Source organism: Mauremys mutica, chromosome 8 (assembly GCF_020497125.1).
Source record: "Mauremys mutica isolate MM-2020 ecotype Southern chromosome 8, ASM2049712v1, whole genome shotgun sequence".
NCBI lineage: Eukaryota > Metazoa > Chordata > Testudines > Geoemydidae > Mauremys > Mauremys mutica.
The window spans coordinates 60,272,402-60,295,428 of record NC_059079.1 but is presented as its reverse complement, the minus strand read 5'-3'; the positions used below and the strand labels follow the sequence as shown (position 1 = coordinate 60,295,428).

Sequence of the window (23,027 nt, the reverse complement as noted above, 5' to 3'; positions counted from 1 at the left end):
GTTTCAGTGGGCATTTGATGGGAAAGCAGATGCAGATGTTAGGAATCACATGAAAAGCATTTGGTGCAAATGGAGGGAGTTGATGGGAATTCTGTGTGACAAAAATGTGCCAAGCAAATTAGGTCAGCCATGATGTATGGGTTAGAACAGCGGTCCCCAACCTTTTTGGCACCAGGGACCGGTTTCGTAGAAAAAAAAATTTCTGCGGACCTGTGGGATGGTTTTGGGACGATTCAAGCGCATTACATTTATTTTTGTACTTTTATTTCTATTATTATTGTAATAGAAAATTAAACAACTGACCATAATGCAGAATTAGTGGGAGCCCTGCCCCCTATCTGACCCCCACCCACTTCCTGCCCCCCCGACTGCCCGCCCCCCTCAGAATCCCCGGCCCATCCTGCTCCTTGTCCCCTCACCATCCCCCAGAGACCCCCACCACCCTGGGACCCCCCCCCTGCTCCCTGTCCCCTGACTTCCCCAACCCCTATCCCCCCCCCCGCTGAGTTCTGACAGACCCCCCCGGAACACCCACAATCCAACCCCCCCATTCCCTGCCCCCTGACCGCCCCCCCAACCTCCGCCCCCTCTCTGTGCCCTGACTGTCCCCAGGACTCCCTGCCCCTTAGCCCCAGCCTCTTACCCCCGGCTCCCTCCTCACCCGGAGTCTCAGCGCCTCGTCCGACAGCTGCAGCGTGTCTCCGGCGGGGTCTGAGCTCCGTCCCGCTCAGAGCCGCGTGGTGAGGGGGCGGGGCTGGGAGCTCCACGCCGAGTGGAGGGAGCTGAGCTCAGCCCGGAGCTCGCAGCCCCACCCCCTCCCCACGCGGCTCTGAGCGGGGCGGGGCTCAGGGGCCCCGCCGGAGACACGCCGCTTGATGTGCTAGGGGTCGGTTCGCGGCCCAGTTCCTAACAGGCCGCGGACCGGTACCGGTCCGCGGCCCGGGGGTTGGGGACCCCTGGGTTAGAATGCCAGCCAATGAGGAAGAGAGAACAACTTCACACTGTAGAAATGAGATTGCTCAGGTGGATGCTGGGTAAGACAAGGGCTGAGAGGTACAACATGAAATGGTACGAGTCACGATGCAGGTAGCCCCCATCGTAGAAAAGCTGAGGGAGTATCAATTGAGATGGCTGGGCCAGCTGAGACAGAGGTGTGAGATATGTTGGCAAGAGGGTACAATAACTAGTAGTTACAGGACAAAGACCATAAGGAAGACCCAGAAAAAGGTGGTTTGAGATGCTGAAGGAGGACATGAAGAAGGTTGGTGTCACCTTGGAAGACGCACTTGACAGGAATGCCTGGAGCCATAGAACAAAAGCTGCCAACCCCGACTAACAGGACAAGGCAAAGAAGCAGCAGCTTTCGTGAGCGTTTTAACTATCTGAAGGGTTTTTATTGTTCTTGGATCTCAGATTTTGCACTTTAAGTGGATACAGATACTTATACTTTGAGGAAAGCATCAGAACTTAAACTTGTTCCTCCCTTCTCAGTTGGTAAGGCTACTGAATTAGAGAAGAGTCCACAGCAACACTACAGGGAAAATGAATCAACTCTGGGTTACGTTGGGGAATCCTGAGGCAAAGCTAATACATTGTATTTCTATGCTGCCCTTCATCTGAAGAAGCAGTTTACAAATATAAGCAAGCTAAGCCTGAAAACCCATGTGAGGTAGGTAGAGTAAGTTTTATAGATAGGGAAGCAGAGAGAGTAAGACTTCCTCAAGGTCACAGAAAGTCTGTGGCAAAGCCAGGAATAGAACTTCTTGACTCCCATACTGGGGAGACTGCCACAATACCATCACCTCTTCCAAGCACATTCCATGATTCATTAAAACACTTGCCATCTTCCGGGGTGCTCACATAGGTCTGAAGTCTCCTTAGAAAAGAGCATGACATCACAAGAAAATGTAAGGGAGTGACGAATAAGGAAACATTCTCCTTGAAAGGGGTACTGTGGATGTAGATCAGCTTTCTGAATCTCTGCAGTTCAATAAACCAAACACACCAAGTGCACTTGTGAGGTTTGAGCAAGATCCACTGCACCATGGCAAGTGACTTGTGTTTGAAAATAAGCATGTGTGGGTACATTCAGAAGGAATAGCACTTAGCTCAGTGATAGCTGGATGTACTATAAAAAGAGATACGCGAGGGCCTCCTGGCAAAAAGCAAATCACATTGCTGGCTGACTCACGAAACAGTGCCAGTGCAGTATGTAGAGAAGCATGGGAGGTACTACATTCAGAGGTATAATGTTGAAGCAGAAAAACTCAGCTCTCTAACCACATGCAGCTTTTCATAGCTCTCTTTCCAAATCAGAAGGTGATGCTCTGGTTGCCACAGGAGAAAAATATGGTAATTTAAAACAAAACCCAGGGAGAAATGTGGGAACTAATGACAGACAAAATTAGGCTTCTCAAGAATGGTGACAGACTGAATGCCAGAGAGCTCAGTGAGCTCTAACTATTGTAATAATTGCTGAGCGCACCCTTTATTGAGCTGATTTCATTGTTACTTTATGATACATTTGTTACATAAAATTTTGCATTTGAGTTGTGTTGAATACTCTCGTAGCACTCTACAACTCTGTTCAACAGTTTTTCAGCTGCTTATGTTAGAGTGCCACTCAGACTAAAAGCACGACAGAAGTGGGAGAGATCGAGAGCAATGAGAATCAGAGGAAAAGGTAAGGAGAAGTAATCAAAAGGGCACAACTGATCCCTATTGTCTGGCAGATACATTGTAGTCAGAGGACAGGCTGGCTGGAAATATTGCAGCAAAGAAAAGAAAGGTGAAAGGGAAGCTTATGGATACAGTGGGTTACTTCAAGGCTTTCACTAGTGCAGATCTGGGTTGAAAGTTGCATTGTTTCTATTGTCCACTTGAGACTTCGCATCCATTTATCTACATAAGAAAGTCACCTCAAAACCTAGCTTATGATCCAAAAGAATATTAGCCCTATTGGTATCCTTAAAAATAAATCAGCCCATTTGTTCCATTGACTTTAAAATTAGAGATACAAAGTTCAGATCCAGATCCAAATTCTCTCAACACTAGAAAGTTTTAGTTTGGGGGGCTTGGTTCAGGACAATTTATTTGAAATAGTCTCATGCTATTTATGATTGTGAAGACACTTCCAGTATACCGTAAACACAGATAAGCAATTGTTAACTTGCTAAAAATATTACCTTTCAGGCTGCAATTTCTCAGGTTTGTTCTCAGTCCAAATGCTCTCTTCACAAGTTTATAAAAATTCCATTTAGCTATTTGAAATACCCAAGAATGAATCCTCCCACCCCCAATTAAGGACCTCATCTTCAAACACTTATACACATGAGTAAGTTTACAGAGGTGTTTTTTACATGTAACTTTAGAAAGCTCTTTTTAAACACTCCAGCTCAAAACCAGCATATTTTTCAGTAGTCATAAGCTTTAGAGTGAGAAACACACTGAAAGTGCAGTGGGTACACTACAAGAGAAGCATGTTCCAAATATACAGAGTGCAAAGTTAATTGAAATAGTAACTGAGATAATGTAACTGGTACTTAGCTCAGACATGTATTAGGGTGTGAAATCCCATATAGATGAGAACATTTAAACGTGCATGGTGAATTTACTTGAATGTGATCATATACAAAATTCATACAAAAATGAAACAAGGAAATTAAATGCCAAAAAACTGTATTAATGCATCACTATGGTTGAGATTTTCAATGCACAAACTCTTTGTGATTACCACAACCGTTTGAATTTCCCAATTTTAACAACTATTACACTGCAGTTCCATTTTTTATACTCTTCAATTACTCTGCAAATGTGCACTTTTTACTGCTGACCTGCAAAATACCTTGGAATATAACTGGGAAAAAAGAAAAGTGGAGCCAAACCTTCAATGACATCATCTTAAATGAACATATTCACCCAGAAGCAATCTTGGTAAAAATAAGCAGAAAACTTACCCCATCTGGAAGTGCCCTCCAGCACACAGCACTGACAAACTCATTTGTATCATCCTCTTTTCGGTCCTTGTCCAGGACGCTTTTGACTGTGTCAAATTTGAAAGTCAGAAGTGTCTTTGAGAGGCCCTTGTAGTACAGGTAGAGGGAGTTATTTTCGCTTCCTATAAATACAAGCAAATTAATAAAATAAGTTATAGAAATAGACCCCTGATAAGCAAGTCTTTTTAGATCTTTTACTAAGAGTGTAAAGAATTATTTCAGCCTAGTTCCTGTGAGTTTAATTGCCCCCTCTACCTGCTATCATTGATAGCTGCTGCAACTGAAGTACAGGATCACTACAGGGTGGATGTCCAGGTTACTGTGTTATAATTACAAGAGAATCAATACACAATTACAACACTGTTCTGGTAAGACTTTAACCTTTGTGATGGGGCAAGGCCAGATGGCTACAGTAAAGTAGTGAGGAACAGGTATGTTAGCCCCAGGCTAAACAAATCCCTGGTAACCAAATGGCAGTTGCTCCAGGTTAATCAAGACACCTGGGGCCAATTAAGATCTTTCTAGAAGGTAGTGGAGATAGCTACATTGATTGGGACACCTGAAGCCAATCAAGGGCTGGCTGGAACTAGTTAAAAGCCTCCCAGTTAGTCAGTGAGGTGCGTGTGTGAGGAACTGGGAGCAAGAGGCGCAAGGAGCTGAGAGGGAGAGGGAGAGCTGGAGGACTAAGGAGTACAAGCGTTATCAGACACCAGGAGGAAGGTCCTGTGGTGAGGATAAAGAAGGTGTTTGGAGGAGGCCATGGGGAAGTAGCCCAGGGAGTTGTAGCTGTCATGCAGCTGTTCCAGGAGGCACTCTAGACAGCTGCGATCCACAGGGCCCTGGGCTGGAACCCGGAGTAGAGGGCGGGCCCGGGTTCCCCCCAAACCTCCCAACTCCTGATCAGATACAGGAGGAGTTGACCCAGATTGTGGATTCCACCAGAGGGGAAGATCACTGAGGTGAGCAAATCCGCCAATAAGCGCAGGACCCACCAAGGTAGAGGAGGAACTTTGTCACACCTTGTTCCATAACTTTGGCAGATACTTGAAAAGGCATGCAGCATAATTAAAGACCCCATGTGCAAATTGCACAGATGTCAGTGGAACTCAGATGGGAGATGGCAGCACAGCAGCAACATTTAGGGGGATCTTTTCACCAGTACTGGAATTGTTTTTTCAACTCCTAATCCAGCAATAATTGGTTTAACTATCCCTGAGAGGCGAGTCCACCATTGTGCACTGCAGCAGGAGATGCAGACTTACGTAGGTCTGATTGTCAGTTTTAACACTAGGAAGAGAGAAATCTCCTCTGTGGAAGCTAATTGTGGTTTTAAAAGGATTATTTCAGAAAGCTGTCTGAATATAGGGAACTGGACTGGTTTGTCTATGTAGAGTGCTGTGCTAAATGAGACAAGATTGCCCACCCCCAGGATCATCCAACTGGTATAGAATCCTGACCTTCCCTGAAAGGACTTGGAGGGATTTTTTTAGTTTAATTATTATTTTTTAAAGACGTATGTCATATTCATGCCAGCTATGTAGGGACTGTGAACTTACCTGTGGACTTTTCAGTGAAAGTCTGGTGGTTAAAGCAAATCATGTAAGTTAGGCCAGAACTGGAGTAAGTGCACACTGCCGTACGGCTACTACTTTTTATACTATTCTCTAGGGCAAAGGCTGAGGAGAGAGGCTAAGAATAATCCTGTATTTTCTAAGATGTCTCAAGTACTGAGTTCATTTTTATGCATAGTTTTCATTAGAAGTAGTGCAAGCCCTGAGGAGCCATGCAAACATTTCTTTGGGTGGATGCTCTACTCACCACAGGCAATGTAGTCTCCATTGGACGCCAGGCCTACAAAATTCTTCTCATTGATGTGACCCTTGAAAGAGCGCAGGCAGTGTGGTTTCCCTACATTCCACAGCTTCAGCTGACTGTCTGTTGACCTGCAATCATCAGTACAGAAAAGTCAGAATGCTACCATGAGACAGGGGACCCCAATTTGAATTGTGATTCCTTAGTGTGATACTTACAACTCTCACACAGCATACTTGATTAACTCAAGGAGGTTTTACTTGATTTCATGTCTTGCTCAAAGTGAACCAGTGAAAGTATCACATTAGATTAAAACCTGTCAAATGGGTGACTAGGCTGCACAAAAAACTATCCCAACAAAGTTATTCCTTTCTGCAATGCTGTTGTCAATACCACTGTCCTCCACTTCACTCATTCTCATAACCCTGGGCCATCTTTGATTTCTTATCCCCACACATCCAAGACATCATCAGATGTTTCTTCCTCTACAATATAGCCACAATCTGTTCCTTCCTTTCTGCCCTGCTAGTGAAAATACTTGTCCATGCGCTTACCTCCCGCCTTGAATATTGTGACCTCCTCCTGTAGGTTCCCTGAAAGTATGGCACTCACCTCTAGTCCATCCAAACCTCAGCAGCTAAAATTAACCTCTTGTTTATGAGATGTCACTTATTTTTAAATCCCTCCACTGCATCCCCTATTTCTCAGTCTGCCCTCAAGCCTCTGCACAGGTTCTGGGCAGGGTTAACATCTCTGATCTCATTTATTGTGTTCCTTTTAACCCACAAATAAAACCAGCCTCAACAGCTCTTTTTCCACTGACTCCAGCCTTCATGTCTCCTTTCTCTTTGCCCTCAATGCACGGAATGACCTTCCAATCCCACTACAAAAGGCTTCCACACCTCTCCTCATTCAAATTCTTCTTACTGACTCACTTGTGTCCTCCACAAACACTAACCCACATCAAGCTCCTCTATTCCATCACTATCCAAGGAAGTGGGAAAAACAAGTTAACTCAGTTCTTTGGATCTCCCAGTATTGTCCTGTCTTCATTATGCCTCAGGGTTTTACAGTAATATTTATAGTATGGTTGCATCCAGAGCCCATGACTAGGATCAGGCCCCACTGTTCTAGGTATAGGTGCAGTTCCTGCCCCAAAGTTTCTTGTACAACTCAAATATATTTTCAACCCACCCCATTGCCTTCAAATTGGTGGTGATAGTTTCATTTACTGCGTATCTTTGATTCAATTGCACACAGACCATTACGTTATCATCACTGGGACTACTTTTAACAATGCAAGCCTTCAGCATCTCACAACCCATCAGAACTAGAAATGGAAGGTTTATATCTCTGGAAAAAGGAAATTTCCAAGTGCTGCAAAAGACCACAGCTCTTCTTGACTCAGTAGGTCCATTGTGAATAAAATATCTGGGTAGTTTCTAAAATGTATCATAATTCCTCTCTCCATCAGAGTCCTGAAATATTAGAACTTGGGGTAATAATGCCAAGCAGCGGAATAAGAAAAAAAATACTTAACTCAGATTTTTTTATTGCAGTAAGTGGTATATGAAGACTCCATGATGGTGTAGTATAGAGGTTTTATTAGCACTACACTCTCATAGCTTACTCACAAGTGAGTAACATGCCAATCTAGTATGCATACGCTAATCAATATATTCCCATAGACAAAAATGGTTTAAAAGCAGCTAATATTGCTTCAGGGCACATCCCAAGTCACCCAAACCCTTATAATTCAGGAAGCAACAAGTAAGGGGAAAATCTCTCATTCTGTGACATCCATAGAATTATCGCCAATGGTACAATTCCTGCCCCCACAGGAACAATCATTTTTATCTCCAAAATATACCCCAAACCCGTACATACTGCAACATGCATGTAACTCATGCAAACCTTATCTCAGACCTCAAACATAGTTACAATTATAACAGATGAGGAGAGAGGTGTAGTTTGATTTGTCAGACATTTGTAACAATAGCATGAAATCAGAGTGAATGTTCTGATTTATATCTTTTGTTACTCGGACTCAGGAAGAGAGAAAATTACTTACTTTATGCTAACTGGAGGTTCTTCAAGGTGCGTGTGGCCCTTATCTGTATTCCACTGGGCGTATGCATGTGCTCCATGTGACCAAAGTTGAAGAATTTTTGAAAGCATTGTCCATTGGTCTGTGCATGCACCCTCACTCTCCTCTCATGCCTCCAACCCAGGTGATAAAGAACGGAGCAGACAAAATGCCTCTCCAGTTTCTTCTGTACGGTGAATCCAAGAATGAGCCAAAGCAGAGGGGAAGAGAGCAGGTAGTAGAATACAGATCGGGACCACGCATCTAGAAGAATCTTCAGTTACAGTAAGGTAACTTTCTCTTCTCCTTCAAGTACTGGCCCCTTTGTGTATTCCACTGTGAGTGATTGACAAGCATTACTCAAGAACAGTAACTCCTCACTTAACATTGTTGTTATGTTCCTGAAAAATGTGACTAAGTGAAACGATGTTAAGCAAATCCAAATAAGAATTAATGTAAATAGGGGGGGTTAGGTTGCAGGGCAGCTTCCCCAACTCTGCAAGCACCAGGGGCAGGGGGCTTAACCCTCAGCCTGCCCACTCCACCCCTTCCCCCAAGCCCCCACCCTTGACCCACCTCTTCTCCCCCCATCTCCTTCTCCTTTACTTCGCATGCTGTGTCCTGGCCTCCCCTCTCCCTCCGCTCCGGAGGCAGGGGCGGAAGGGGAAGCCTGCACGCTGAGTCTTCGCTCCTCCCCCCTCCCTCCAAAACACCACTAGCCAGCTGATTGCCACGGGCAGGAGGCAGGGGGAAGGCACCGATCCGCGGGGTCTGCCAGTTGGCAGGAGGCGCTGGGGGAGGCCTAGGGAGGCTGCCTGCTGTGGAGAAAGCAGGCAACCAAACAATGTAAGAGTGGAGCATTGCACAACGTTAAATGAGTATGTTCCCTAATTGATCAGCAACGTAACAACGAAACAACATTAAGCAGGATAACTTTAAGTGAGGAGTTACTGTAGGAGGATGCAGGTGGCAGAGCTGTTTGAAAGACCACTGTCTCAAAAGGCACATCAGTGAAGGAGAAAATTGTCTCACAAATGTGCAGGTGGAACTCTACAAAGTTGTTTTGCAAATGTAAAGTAAAGGTACTTCTTGATGCAATGCCATTGATGTCACTTGTGTTCCTATACAAGGAGCCCTCACCCCCTGAGGGGGAGGAAGATGCAACAGCTGATAGAGTAAGATACAGCCTGAGATCCATTTAGAGATCCTCTGAGAGGATCTATAGTTTGACCTCAGACTCTTTCGGCTAAGGTGATAAAAAGTCTCAGTGATTTTCTGGTTGGCTATGTCCTTTGCAGGTAAAAGGTTAAGGACTATCATATTTCAAAGGAATGAAGTCTACTCTTTGTCATATGCTTCTGGTTCAGGAAAAAACAGGAAAGTGAATTGACTGGATTAGTCGAAACTCTAACTACTTTGGGGGTGAACTTAGGATGTAAACGCAATGAAATTGTGTCTCTAGGGAATATAGCGTAAGGTGGATCTGCCAACAGTGCTCTCAGCACACCCCCTCCTGGCCGAGGTGATGGCTACCAGGAATGCAACATTCATCGACAAGAGAGATATGGAACATGCAGCTAGTGGTTCGAAGGGAGGCATAGTGAGCACCAAAAGAACAAGGGTTAAGTCCCACTGAGAAGGTTTCCTTACTGGCAGAAAGGTTCTGATTAGACCCTTCCAGAATCTAGTAATCAGTGGGTGAACGAAAAATAAGCAACCATGTGAAGGTGAGTGGTATGCACTGACTGCTGCCAGGTGGACCATAAATCTTGACGTTAGTAAAGCTCTTGATACTGTCTCGCATGACCTTCTCATAAACAAACTAGGGAAATGCAACCTAGATGGAGCTACTATATGGTGGGTGCAAAACTGGTTGGAAAACTGTTCCCAGAGAATAGTTATCAGTGGTTCACAGTCATGCTGGAAGGGCATAATGAGTGGGGTCCCGCAGGGATTAGTTCTGGGTCCAGTTCTGTTCAATATCTTCATCAGTGATTTAAATAATGATATAGAGAGTACACTTATAAAGTTCGTGGATGACACCAAGCTGGGAGGAGTTGCAAGTGCTTTGGAGGACAGGATTATAACTCAAAATGATTTGGACAAACTGGAAAAATGGTCTGAAGTAAATAGGATTAAATTCAACAAGAACAAATGCAAAGTACTCCATTTAGGAAGGAACAATCAGTTGCACAAATACAAAATGGGAAATGATTGGCTAGGAAGGAGTATTGCGGAAAGGGATCTGGGAGGGTCATAGTGGACCAAAAGCTAAATATGAGTCACCAGCGTAACACTGTTGCAAAAAAGAGAACATCCCTCCGGGATATTTTCACAGGAGTGTTGTAAGCAAGACACGAGAGGTAATTCTTCCGCTCTACTCTGCACTGATTAGGCCTCAACTGGAGTATTGTGTCCAGTTCTGGGAGCCACATTTCAGGAAAGATGTGGACAAATTGGAGACAGTCCAGAGAAAAGCAACAAAAATGATTAAAGGTCTAGAAAACACGACCCATAAGGGAAGATTGAAAAAATTGGGTCTGTTTAGTCTGGAAAAGAGAAGACAGAGGGGACATGATAACAGTTTTCAAGTACATAAAGGAGGTTGTTACAAGGAGGAGGGAGAAGAATTGTTCTTCTTAACCTCTGAGGATAGGACAAGAAACAATGGGCTTAAATTGCAGCAACGGAGGTTTTGGTTGAACATTAGGAAAAACTTCCTAACTGTCAGGGTAGTTAAGCACTGGAATAAATTGCCTAGGGAGGTTGTGGAATCTCCATCACTGGAGATTTTTAAGAGCAGGTTAGACAAATACCTGTCAGGAATGGTCTAGATAATACTTAGTCCTGCCTTGAGTGCAGGGGACTGGACTAGATGACCTCGAGGTCCCTTCTAGTCCTATGATTCTATGATAAAGAGTTAATAGAAAGACTAGCTGTTTTGAGGGAAAGAAGACAGTCCAGAATAAGGTGGTGGTAGTGGGGGGAAACTCGCAGCTTTTGGGGATTTTTTTTTCGTGCCCACAAAGAGAAATGCTTCTACTTGGCTAAGTAGCATTTTCTAGTGGAATCTTTTCTTCTATTAGTAAGGATGCTTTGCACCGCTAGATAGCATGAACATAGAGTTGATACCCATTCAAAATTCAGGCCTTGAGACAGAGTGCTGGGGGGACTGGGATGCTTGATTCCATCTTTTGCCTGGGTCAGCAGACTGGAAAAGACTGAATGTTGATCGGCAACCAAGACAACATTCGCAAGATACTCAGGGACCAAAACTGTGCGGTCAGTTGGGGACAATAAGGATGACTCGTATCTTGTACTGACTAATTTTCTTTAAGACAAGGAATACAAGGTAGGGAATGCAAAATTCAGATGGTCGGTCTGACCACAGAAGGATAGCACCACTGAGAATGATATGCTAGGGCTCCTCTGAGAGAATATATGTTGCACTCTCTCTTCACTGAGAGGTGAACATGTTCCCATAGAGCAAAATCATTGTTCACTAATGAGTCATGTAACTCCCACTCATGGTTGATAGCAAAGTGTCTGCTGAGGGAGTCAGCCACCACAATTTGATTCCCAGGAAGGTAAGCTGCTGACAGGGTGATTTGATTGTTGATGCACCAGTTGCATAGAGTGACCACTTTCACACACAGGGGAATGGATCTCACTCTGTGCTTTTTGATGTAAAAGACGGTTGTCATACTGTTTGACATTATGAGGATATGGTGACCTTGAATGAATAGTAGAAAGGCTTTGCAAGCCTCTTGGACAGCCCATAATTCCAAAACAATGTGCATTCTGGCTTCTCGGGCTGTCCAAGCAACCTACAACATGCAGCCATCCATGTGAGCTCCCCAGTCTAAAAGGGAGGCATTTAATGATCATCCTATCTGGTGAGGAGGAAAGGAAGGGAATGTCCATGCATACCTGCTGGGGATTCTTTCACCACAATACAGATTATTTTATTTTGGTGGACTGTTTGGTGGGTACATGGTTTGAAAGGCAATGAAGATAGAATCTGGTGAATGGCATACCATAAGTACATGAAGCCATACATCCCCAGAGAGAAATTTCTTACTGGTGTTCAAGAGTTGCTCATGATCTCATCTATGAGGTCATGCATCACTTGGAACAAATTCATTGGCACATAAGCCTTTGCCATGCCTGAATTAAGGGACCCTCTGAATAAGTCAGAAGTCTGTTGGAGTGAGGACAGACTTTACTGAATTTACAATGACTTCTATGGGAGACAAGAAATGAAGCATTGGCTAAGTCAACTCAGAGGCACCGTCAAGGTAGGGGAAGCCCCAATACCTGATATGGGCTGCTACTACTAAAACAACCTTGGTAAAGACCCTGAGGATGGTTGTGAGGCCAAAGAGGCGCACTCTATCAAAAATGGTTGGAGCCCACCATGAATCTGAGAAAACATCTGAGAGTGGGGTCAATGTAATAGGTAATAATTGGAGATATACCAATCTCCTAGAACTGGAAGGGACCTTGAAAGGTCATCAAGTCCAGCCCCCTGCCTTTACTAGCAGGACCAATTTTTGCCCCAGATCCCTAAGCGGCCCCCTCAAGGATTGAGGATAAACAGTCCATGTGAAAGAACCAGTTCTTAATATCGAGAGCTGTAAATAACATATCTTTTTCCAGGGATGGGATTATAAATGCCAGTGTGACTATGCAAAATTTCAGTTTGCAAATAAAGAAGTTAAGAACACAGAGATTGGGGATGGGTCTCCAGCTGCCCTTCTTTTTGGGTACTAGGAAGTATGTTGAGTAAAAACCCTTTCCTTGCTATGAAGTACCCGCTTTATTGCTCCTCGCAGTAAGAGGGCTTCTGCCTCTTGTTTGTGAATCTCCTCATGAGATCAACCCCTGAAAAGGTGTGAGGATAGGGACTTGGGAGGGGTCAGGGATGCAAATTTGATTGCATAGCCAGAATGGATGATGATTAGTTCCTGTACTTACCCATTGTTATTGTACTCCAGCTGTGGTAAAAGTGCTAGATGAACTCCAAAAGGGTGTGTGGGAATCAGTAGGTGGTGGCATCACTGGTTTGCAGCACTCCAACTCCCATCAAAATTATTATTTAGATGGGGGCTGGGTTAGTGATATTGCCACAGAAAGAGAGGGAAAAATGGGACTTCTGAACTCTTTTGCTTCTTATGGGGTGGCTCATAAGGCTACTGGAGGTAAAATTATTGATCCATCAGTCTAGGCTTGTATGACTGCCTGCGGAATTCTCTCTTTGGGGCAGGTTTATATATTCCCAGAGAGCAGAAGGCAGCCTTGTAGTGTGCATGGACTCATCTGTCGTTTGGTTAAAAAGATGAGTTTCATCAAAGGACAGGTCCCTCCATGGCGTTCTGGACTTCCCTGGGCTACTCTGAAGCATGAAACCACAATTCATGTCACATCACAATGGCAGTAGCCACTGCTCTTGAAGATGTATCTGCTGCATCTACTGCTGATTGAAGACAACCAACTTGCGTTCCTCAATGAGAGCCTGGAATTGAGCTCTAAACTGTTGCAGAAGTTAGACAATGAGTGCCATGAATTAAGAATAGTTCAGGTGATCATAACTGGCCATCAATGCTTGGTGACTGGGCATTCTGAATTGAAGGCTAGTAGAAGTGAAGCCTTTCCTTCCCAATAAATCAATCATTTACCATCTCTCTCAAATGAAGTAGCTGTACGGTGATCCTGTCCAGATCCCTCCATGGCAGTCTGGACAACAGAAGAGTTAGGAATACGATTAGAAAGAAAAATTCCACCCCTCTGGCTAGCACAAACTAACGCTTTGCTGCCCTTTAGGGGTTAGGGCACAAGTGGCTGGGGAATGCCAGATTGTTCTATCTGGTTCCAAAATATCTTCACTAACAGGAAGTGCTATTTGTCTGGATCTGGAGGATTGGAGGATGTATAGGAGTTTATGTTGAGGATCCTGAGCTTCCTCAAGGGAGATCTGTAGCTCCTCTGAAACCCTACGTAACAATTCCTGGAACTGCTTATGGTCATCAACAGGTATGGAGACATCGGAGTGACTGCTTCACCAGAGATGAGAATGGTCTTGTTGGTACCATCAGCACCACTGGATATGGCTCATAATCTTCCTTGGGGTCAGGAGGAAGCTCTGACTGTCCTTTTCGAGGGGAGGTGTGGACAAACTCCAGAGCACTATGTCGACTCTGCGGGACAGTACAGGTGCCATGGTCCCCAGTATAGCCAGTAAGTCAGGTCAAAGGGTGGTTGTAGAGGTCCCCATGGCATTCTGAGGCCGTTGTTGAGGTGGATGTTGGTTCCAGAGTGCTCCGGGTCTCTGATGGGGTGGACTCCTCGCATTAGCCCTGAAAGAGCTGAATTAGGCCAGGTGGGCCAAATCTGCTAATTAGGCCTCAAGCAGGAGAGCCTTAGGCTATAAGGACACCACTGATTGGGAACAAGCTCACCTGTGCAGGAAAAGGCGGGGCCTGTATAAAGCCAGGTAGCTATCTGCAGACAGGGGGCTGCTGGGAAAAGCTGTAGTCACTCCTTGAGTGGAGCGAGTTGGAGGCTATCACACCCAGAGAAGGAAGAAGCCCAGGGAAACAGCAGCAAGATGTGGAACTGTACAAACTGTGGCTGCTTGTTTAGGTCCCTGGGCTGGAACCCAGTGTAGAGGGTGCGCCTGGGTTCCCTTATCAGCCACTGTGGAGTAGGAAGGGCATTGGAGACACCAACCAGACAGCAGGTCTGGAAAAACTGAATTCCCCGGAAGGGGAGGACTTTACTGACCCGGCCAGAGGGCCAAGCCACAGAGAGGAAGCTGCAGACCCAGGAGTGAGTGGGGCAGCAGAGCAAGACAAGACAGGAGAAGAGAACACCACAAGGAGAGTGCAAGCAGGTGGAGCTAATCCCCAGGACAGGCTGCAGGGGGTGCTGCGCTCAGTGAGTGGACCCCATGACAGGGTCCCTTTTCTGGGAAGGCATGCCTCAGAGGAGGAGACTGGTTCATCAGGCAATTCAGAGTCTTCCAAGAAAGGGCCGATTCTGGATCTATCAGCGGTACAGACAGTTCTGCTAGAGGGAAACCATGACTGGATGATAGATTGGGAGACAGATGCCTCCCACAAGATGCATCTCCCAGTGGAGTCAGGTCCTCCCTCGTGAGGGAAGGACCTGTTGGCAATGGAGACTGGGGATCCAGGAGAGCAAAGATGTCATGAAGTGGAGCATAATGCTTTGCTCTCTCTGGAGCGTGAGGGGTTTTGCCTGCCTGAACCAACTGAGCTGGAACAGTTACAATTTGCTCCAGTCAGGCAAGACAGAACTATTACCCTCAGTGGCTGAGGTGCCTGATGGTGCCTTTGTGTCTGTGCTGTCAGTTCCCAGTGTTTAGGTTTAGTTGGTACGAGAGGCACCATTGCTCCCAGCACACAGTCTGGTACCGGAGCCCTGGATTTGTGGGTTTTCTTGTCATGACCCCGAGACTTCAGACATGCTAAGTCCCCTCATGGGCTGAGCAGAAAGACTTGCTCAACTTAGGTAGGGTTGTATCTGACTTCTTTGGAGTAGACTTGGAGGATCTGCTTTCATGGTTATGATAATGCTCCTTGCCTTCTTGACAAGTCCCTCAACAGCGGATCTGTTTGAGTAGATTCCCTCGTTCCCAAGTCAGACCTCGTGGCAGGAGGTACACTCCTTGCTGAGTCAGGCAGATATATGGGAGAAGAAGAGGGAGGTATTTTGAAGCCTGGAAGCGCAACAGAATATGGAGGAGCAGAAAGGAGAGTTCCCCAGGACAGTGGTTCTATCTAATTATAAAACTTAACTAAAATGACAGAGTAAACGTCTAAACTATTTACAAACTGAAGAATGAAGGAAGACAAAGCTCTTGACACACTGGAGGATCCCATCCAGGCCATGTGGAGACAGAACTGGAGAGGCAGTCAGTCCACTCTGCTCTCTATCTCCTTGTTTGGAGGGTGCATGAGAAGAACAATGAACGCTGTTTTCAAGAATTCACCGACTCCCCACAGTGGAATACACAACAGGACCATCACTCAAAGAAGGTAGTGTGTTCTCCTTTGATCTTATAAGCCTTAGCCAAGAGAGTTTGTCAGACATTTCCCTTTCCCATGCTTTCACATTTGTACCGTGCTGCAGTAGTTTCTAGAAATGGAGAGGGATTACAATTTTACATTGCCTGCCCTCCCAGAGATATAGGGGCTCCTTGTACTATTAGGGCAGCTACTACTACTGATTTTAAACACAAGCTCTTGTACCTTCTATGGGTTGCAACCAGTCAGACTAGCTAACCCCATATCTATGAGTCACCAACACAATTGTTCCCCAGATCCTAAGCTGCCAGAATTCTTTGACTGCTTCTGCTTGCTTGTGCCATCAGTCAACTCATCAGGAAGGTCCTAATATATAGGCACTTAAACCTCCGTGTTTTAGTGTCATACAGTCTAAATCTTTGTTCATTAAAATAAAAATACTTAAAATCTATTGTTGATGGAATGCATTTAATAGTAACAAATTCATCTCAACCTCTAATTATGTTTTCATTGCTCAAGATATGAGCACCATAATGCAAGAACAATCTACCTACCACTATACAGCAGGGAGAGGAAGAAAACACTGATCCTCCCTCTTTGATACCTTACACTTCTCCACTTCACATCCTCTCCAAAAAATTATCCTGAATACACTGCTCTATCAAAATCAGACTCTCTGTAAAGCAGCACCATGATCAATGGACCCTGCTGAACATTAGGCAGTTCTGAACACTGCCGGAGGTCAAAGCCTAACTTAACAAGGCTGAACAAATCAATACAATCTATGAAATAACTTTAGTTGGAAACAAAGAGAATTTTATTTGTATGTATATTTTGATTAAAGCAGTAAATCTTTGGTACTCAGAAATCTTACTACCATCTCTTCTCAAAATTTGGGAGAAGCTAAAAATGAATGCAATCTACTTTTTATAAATTAATTTCAGCATGCAGTGGAAAAAGATGTCCCAGCTCTGCATGCACAATCCCTGCAATCCTGCTGTTGCCTTATCAGAGGCTGACAGCTCTATCAATATCCCTCCCGGGGTTGTGGAATAAGCATTCTCAGATGGCCAGCTCTCAAGCAGGACAGTGCCATTTCGTCATTATATGTCCCATGTGTGATGTGCCATCTCATGATGCATCTACAACATTTCCTGCCTTCCACTTTTCCAAAATACTTCACTTCTACACAACATTCAGTTCAATAAAAGCATGGGGTTAAGTTGTTTAAATTCTAAAAACAAATGTGCACCTTTTAGAGAGTAGTAATGCTAATGAAAATGAGATGAAAATGGAACTGATTAAAATCAGACATCACTGGAAAGCACTGTAGAAGTTTCCACCACACAGCTCTGCCTATAAGCTACTTTGACCTGCAGCATCCTCCATGTTGTAGTACTGAACCAGTATATACACACACCTCAGTACTGACTTAAAACATCCCATTCTGTTCTGGCCCTAGGCCTCTAGAGCAGAAAATGCTGGTTTAATCAAGATGCGTGGAACTGTGGTATGATTTCCAATATGGATAATTGTTCATTAGACCTCTAAACTTAGTCCCTCTTCTCCTTTCTTTCTGACCCAAGTTAAATTTGCACTCAGGGCTTTGGAGGAGACTAGTATATCACCACACTGTGGCACCCAGCTACTCCTTCCAGAACAGCTGTTTTACTGGGGGGAGGAGGGGGAGGATCATGATCATAAGCCATAATCTAGCTGTATTGGTATTTTTCTTGAATTCCTTGCTATATGAGACAGCAAAGCCTACGACCGGAAATTGTTTTCTATTTTTGTTCTACAAAGCACAGCAATCTGCTATTTAACAGAATGACAATTTGCAAGTATGTGGTATACACCCACCCACGCAGGCTTGTATGTACAACAGTCAAGAATGATTCTTAGCAGCTTTCTGAGCCTATGCTTTTAGCCCAATGAAAGGAAATACTTACGCAGAGACAATTTCTTCTCCACTCACAAACTTTGCATAGGAGACTGCCTTGCGATGCCCTTTGAACACCATGATTGGCTGCTTAGTGTTGCGAAGATCATAGTAGTGAACACAGTGATCTAGAGACAAGCAGGGAAGAGAGAGTACAGAGGCAAAACTTGTTAGGAGGTAATATTTGTGATATCGATCTCTTATGTCTAATCAATCAGTTCAAAAAGCAAACCAAAAAATACTTGACATGAGACAATGCCACAAGCTACTAAAGTAGAAACAGCACAGAAATCCACTCTAAGGTTTTCCTGACTCTGACCTAGGTGAAGCTTGTTAGCACAGTCTGCACTGGATTTAGATAGGCTGAAGACTCAGTCTGCTGCTGAACTTGGAAGGTGGAAAATATGGCTAGATTTTTCATGTTTATCTAAAATGGACTCTAGCATATTACACTTTTGCTTCCTTTCTCTCCCACCTTCCCTCCAACTTCATTTCAAATCAAGAGAGAATTGGCATTTTGGCTAATGAGGGAAAGCAGACTAGATTTTAGCTTCCTTTAAGAACTATTTGAGATGTACTGCAAGGTCATAACCACATAAAAGGAACCACTACACAAGTAACACTGCATTTTAAATGTTTGTGCAGCTAAATCTCAATTCCCAGAAAAGAGCAGGGAAAAACTCAACTGACCCAAACCCAAGAACACACCAAACATTCTCTTCAGTCCAACAAGGTCAATCAACTCCTTCCTTCCCCACTTTTCCAATTATTTATGCTGATCTTTATTTAACCAACGACTGGTATTATTAAAAACGGAGGGAATGAAGGGGGCGCTATATGTAGGCTGAAACTGAATAAAAAATCCCATTCCCACATAGATGTGATAGATCTAGAGCTCAACTGAAAACTAAGGTTTATTCTCCTAACAAACCATGCCCCCGCCCCAAAAAAAAAACCATGCCCAAATTGGGGTTTATTACAATGAGTAAATTTAAATGGGTTTTAATGCCAATAGCTACAGACATTCAGTAAGTTGTGTGTTCACTTGGAATTTCAAGGCAATATTCAGAATCTTAAAAATGATACCCAGTTTGTCTGGAAATCCAAGTGATTAGAGAGAGAACTGGATTTAAACCTATTAGGTTACGGTTACAAAAACTGCCACTGAACAAGCAAAGGCAGCTTTTTACCTGGCTAAGCACATAAATCTTTTGTCTGGGGCTAGAGGTGGTTCTGTCAAGCAAGCTTCAGTAAAATGAGAAACGCGTCAATTTATACCCAACATCCTTTATGATTCGTTTTCTCTTTGTATGTCAACATGGAAAGAGTATTTTGGTAAAAGGAGAGGTTTCACTATCTCTTTTTCAAACCATGTCCTCTCGTCCATGTACCTCGCAAATGCTCACAAGCAGTCACTTCATGTTATTTCCACCACATAGTTGCTTGACAAGATTCCAGTGTAATTTCTGCTGTACTGAAATTCAATTGTTGCACCCACCACCACTGGCACTCAAAACCATTTGAAAGACTGCTTTCGGCTTTTGGCAGTTCTCTCTCAAGAACTATTGTTTCTACTACAACTGAATACTAGCCCACTGTCCATCAAAATCCCAGGTAATTTCTTCAGTTTTAATACTGTAGTCTGCTTCAGAATGAAATGATGCACCAAGCTCTCTCAGTAATGGAGAGACTTGCAAAGGTGCCTAGGAGAATTAAGTGCTCAAATCCCATTAATGGGATTTGGGGCCTAACTCTCTTTGGCTCCTTTGAAAAAACCCAGCCTAAATATGGTAAGTGTTCTGTATTCTCGCAAACATGCGTGATTTGGCAACCCTGAAACACTGAATTGGCTGCAATTACTTTAACAAGCTGGATGGTTCCAACAAGTCTTTCATTAGGAAGTTGTTACTGTATAAGCCATTTAAAAGCTATTTTTATTTGGAATCAACCTCCTCTCCAGCTGGACAGTCATTATCTGAACAGAAGATATCTTCTGAGTTCTCCAGATTTCATACTTCAGGTGGTGATAGGGAGAGGTGTGGTGACGAGGGAAATGGAATAAGCAGCTGGATTAATGTAGATGGGAGGTTGTGTCCATTTTCACAGATAAGATGTGAAGTTGTACTTACCTTCTAAACATGGCAATAAACAACCCCAAGTGTGCTGGCATCTGGCTCCAGCACAATGCACCTATCTGTGCTGACAGGACAATCAATCACTGTCTGCTCAGATCAGTGAGAGTCCAAGGGAACAGGAAGGCCACAGGGTTCTAAAATTAGCCACTTAATTATTAATTGCTTATTTCAGCAGTGAAAGTATTTGTGCCCAACCAAGGGTTTTTTTGGTTTTTTTTTATGAAACTGAAGTAGCTATTTTAAAGTAGATATATAAAGACTAAAGCTCATTGCATTCATTAAAATCAGAACAGGTGGTCACATTTTACAATTAAAGAGAGACTCTTTTAGGCCATATGGACCTTCACAAAACAAGAAAAAATGCCATCTGCTAAGAAAGCAGAGATCTTTAAAACCAAGCAAAATGAGAAAAATAAAAATTTCAGATATCCCAGCAGAAGCCTCTCCCTTGCCCTATTCTGAGATTGTCCACAACTGGCAAAATTTCTGGCATTCCCCTGTATCTTGGGTTAGACATTAGTGAACTGTCTAGAACACTTCTAATCATGAAAGCCAAGTACAGCGCCAAAAAACACTGACTGTTCCCTCTCCATGCACACATCCCTTCCAAAACTCTGCCTGTGTCCCTTAAAACCCCACCTATACCACCTCAGCTTTCCATACAGCTCTATAAAACACAGTTCAGTTCTGACCTGCAGCACCAGCTGCTATTTATTTGCCTTTAGTTTTTTCCTTAGCCACAAACATTGGAATTACACAGATTCTCTGTGGAATTTTGCCACAATACTGCGATGTGCATAAACACAAAGGTTGTGCTCCAGACCAGCAGACTGACTGACTTACATCAGTTTCAACTTTGAATCCACTTTTCTACAGTCAAAAGCCTTATGCTGAATGCCACTCAAATGCCAACCTCCTTATCAACTTGCTTATTTCTTACGTGCTCTGATTTGCCTGAGATCTACAAATGCTTTACCCTATTCTGGGTTACTATATCAACCATATAATTTTAAGACACTAATAATTCCTGTTGACTTGAATGTTACTGGAAGCCGCTCCCATGCTGTTCATTTCTAAAAATGCTTCAAGTTTTTTGAGCCAGGTCACACTACACACAACAGTTTTCCTTTAATTGCCTCAGAAGGCAAAAAGAGCAGCCAAGATCAACTACAGTTATTGGAAAAGTCCCAGACTCCAGATCGTTGTATTAAATAATGTTTCTTCGAAGTGCTCAAAGATAGTCTAATCCCTTTGGAGTTATACCTCAAAGCCCAAAACATAGTGTAAGTGACAACTGACCAAGAAGTGTCTCTCTCCACCACAAAACTTCTCACCACAAAGTGCATATTTATCAATCAATGGTGACCTTAGAAGCAGTTTCTTTTGTAATATGGGTTAGAGAAGAATGGGTAATGTATGAGCAGTTTTGTACATTTCCCTGGATTCTGGAACATTTAGAGTAGTGATACACACAAACTGAAGGCTAGAACAATCGATCTATCCAGCCATCCAGAAACTCTAGGTAATACTCACTTTCTACATCAACTACTTTATCACTTCCACCATTAGCACTTCTAACACAGCGTTAGCTAAACATTGGACAATTGCAAGCCTTTCCTCTCAGTCTGCCATTTCTGGAAACATTGGAAGAATTCAAATTACATTCTTTTGAAATTTTTATGCACATTATAAATCCACTTCAAGAAGCAATTGTTTATTTAAATGATTTACAGTTAAGTATACATTAAGTCAGCAGTTAGAAATATAGGTTGTGAGCTGCTTGGCGTATATGAAGTCAGACAGGTAGAATGTCAAATTCAAGAAAATAGATAGGTTTGTGGAGAGAGACATAGGATAGGATATCAGTTAGTATGCAAGTAGCAGAAGTTTGGAGTGGAGCAAAGTTAGCTGTAATTTTCATGTATGGTGGGTCAACAGCATAGTGTTTTAGTTCATGGTTTAGGCAACTGCCTTAATGTGCTTGAAGTATGAAGTAATTGGTCTGTTAGCACCTCTCTGTTCTCAAAGCACTCTTTGGACTGTGATTTGCTCCACTCTTGCATATAGTTGCCAATTTCATTCTATGCAAAAACCACATTACATTTTTAACTACGGTCTGGATCTACAAAGGTAGGGCCATACATGGCTCTGGATTCAGAGCACTGAAACAACTGAAGTTTGGTCAGAGACAGAATATAGCTCTTACATGGTAACTTTTAGTTAGAGAAAGTATTGCTGCATTCTGCTTCAAACAGTGGAGTACTACCTATCCGCTCTTTATTTGCTCATTACCCAATTTACACACACGACAGCAATTGGGCACCTAAAGATAATTCAAAATAATGTGAGTGTCAAATTTAAATCTAAGGATTAGCACCCTTTAAGATTAAGGTCATAATTAGGTCAGGGTCTTGATAATTACCCCAAGTGGGGAAGAATCAGTCCATGGGCTGGCTGACCCATCTGGTATAAGTGTCATTTGCAACCCACAGTATAGCATCACAATGCCTTTCTTAGCAGATGTTAATATTTTGAATCTCTGCTTTTCTGATTATACGTAAGTGGGGCTTTTATTATACCATATGCTCCCCCAGCCCACCCTCCCAGTCTGTTGTGTACAGGTAATTAGAATATGTGGATTGGAGGAAAGTGCCCAAAATGCATATCTGGCAATCCATCAGCTCAGAGTCCCTTCAGAGGTGACTGGAGGTGGTAGGCTGCATTTTGTTTACGGTAACTGGTGCGCAGGAAAAAAAAAAGTGGTCACTGCACTGGAATTTTCTTCACGATAAGAGGTGGCGGTAGTATGGAGTGTCTGGAAAACATTAATCCAGGAGTATTCTATGGTACTAAAACTCAGCTTTATTTATTTGGTACCCAGGCAGGGCAGTCTGATTACTGACCCTTTAAATCTCTTTGTCTGTATAAGGCTCCTCCACTGAATTTCAAGTTTGGACATTGGTTGTCTGGTTTCATTCCAGTGAGAGATATTATGAAAGTAGCAACCACTAG

General features: G+C 43.5%; 1 protein-coding gene across 3 annotated transcripts in view; it reads right to left on the bottom strand.

The window, feature by feature from the left end:
• The window catches only part of COP1 (COP1 E3 ubiquitin ligase), a 198,974-nt gene that overhangs the window by 46,848 nt on the left and 129,099 nt on the right, over positions 1–23,027 (bottom strand). For all 3 annotated transcript variants that reach the window (XM_045028092.1, XM_045028090.1, XM_045028091.1), the window contains exons 16-18: positions 17,891–18,008; positions 5,814–5,938; positions 3,957–4,117 (exon numbers count right to left, since the gene is read on the bottom strand). In XM_045028092.1, coding sequence (XP_044884027.1) covers positions 3,957–4,117; positions 5,814–5,938; positions 17,891–18,008 — 404 coding nt within the window. The remainder of the gene's footprint in view (positions 1–3,956; positions 4,118–5,813; positions 5,939–17,890; positions 18,009–23,027) is intronic.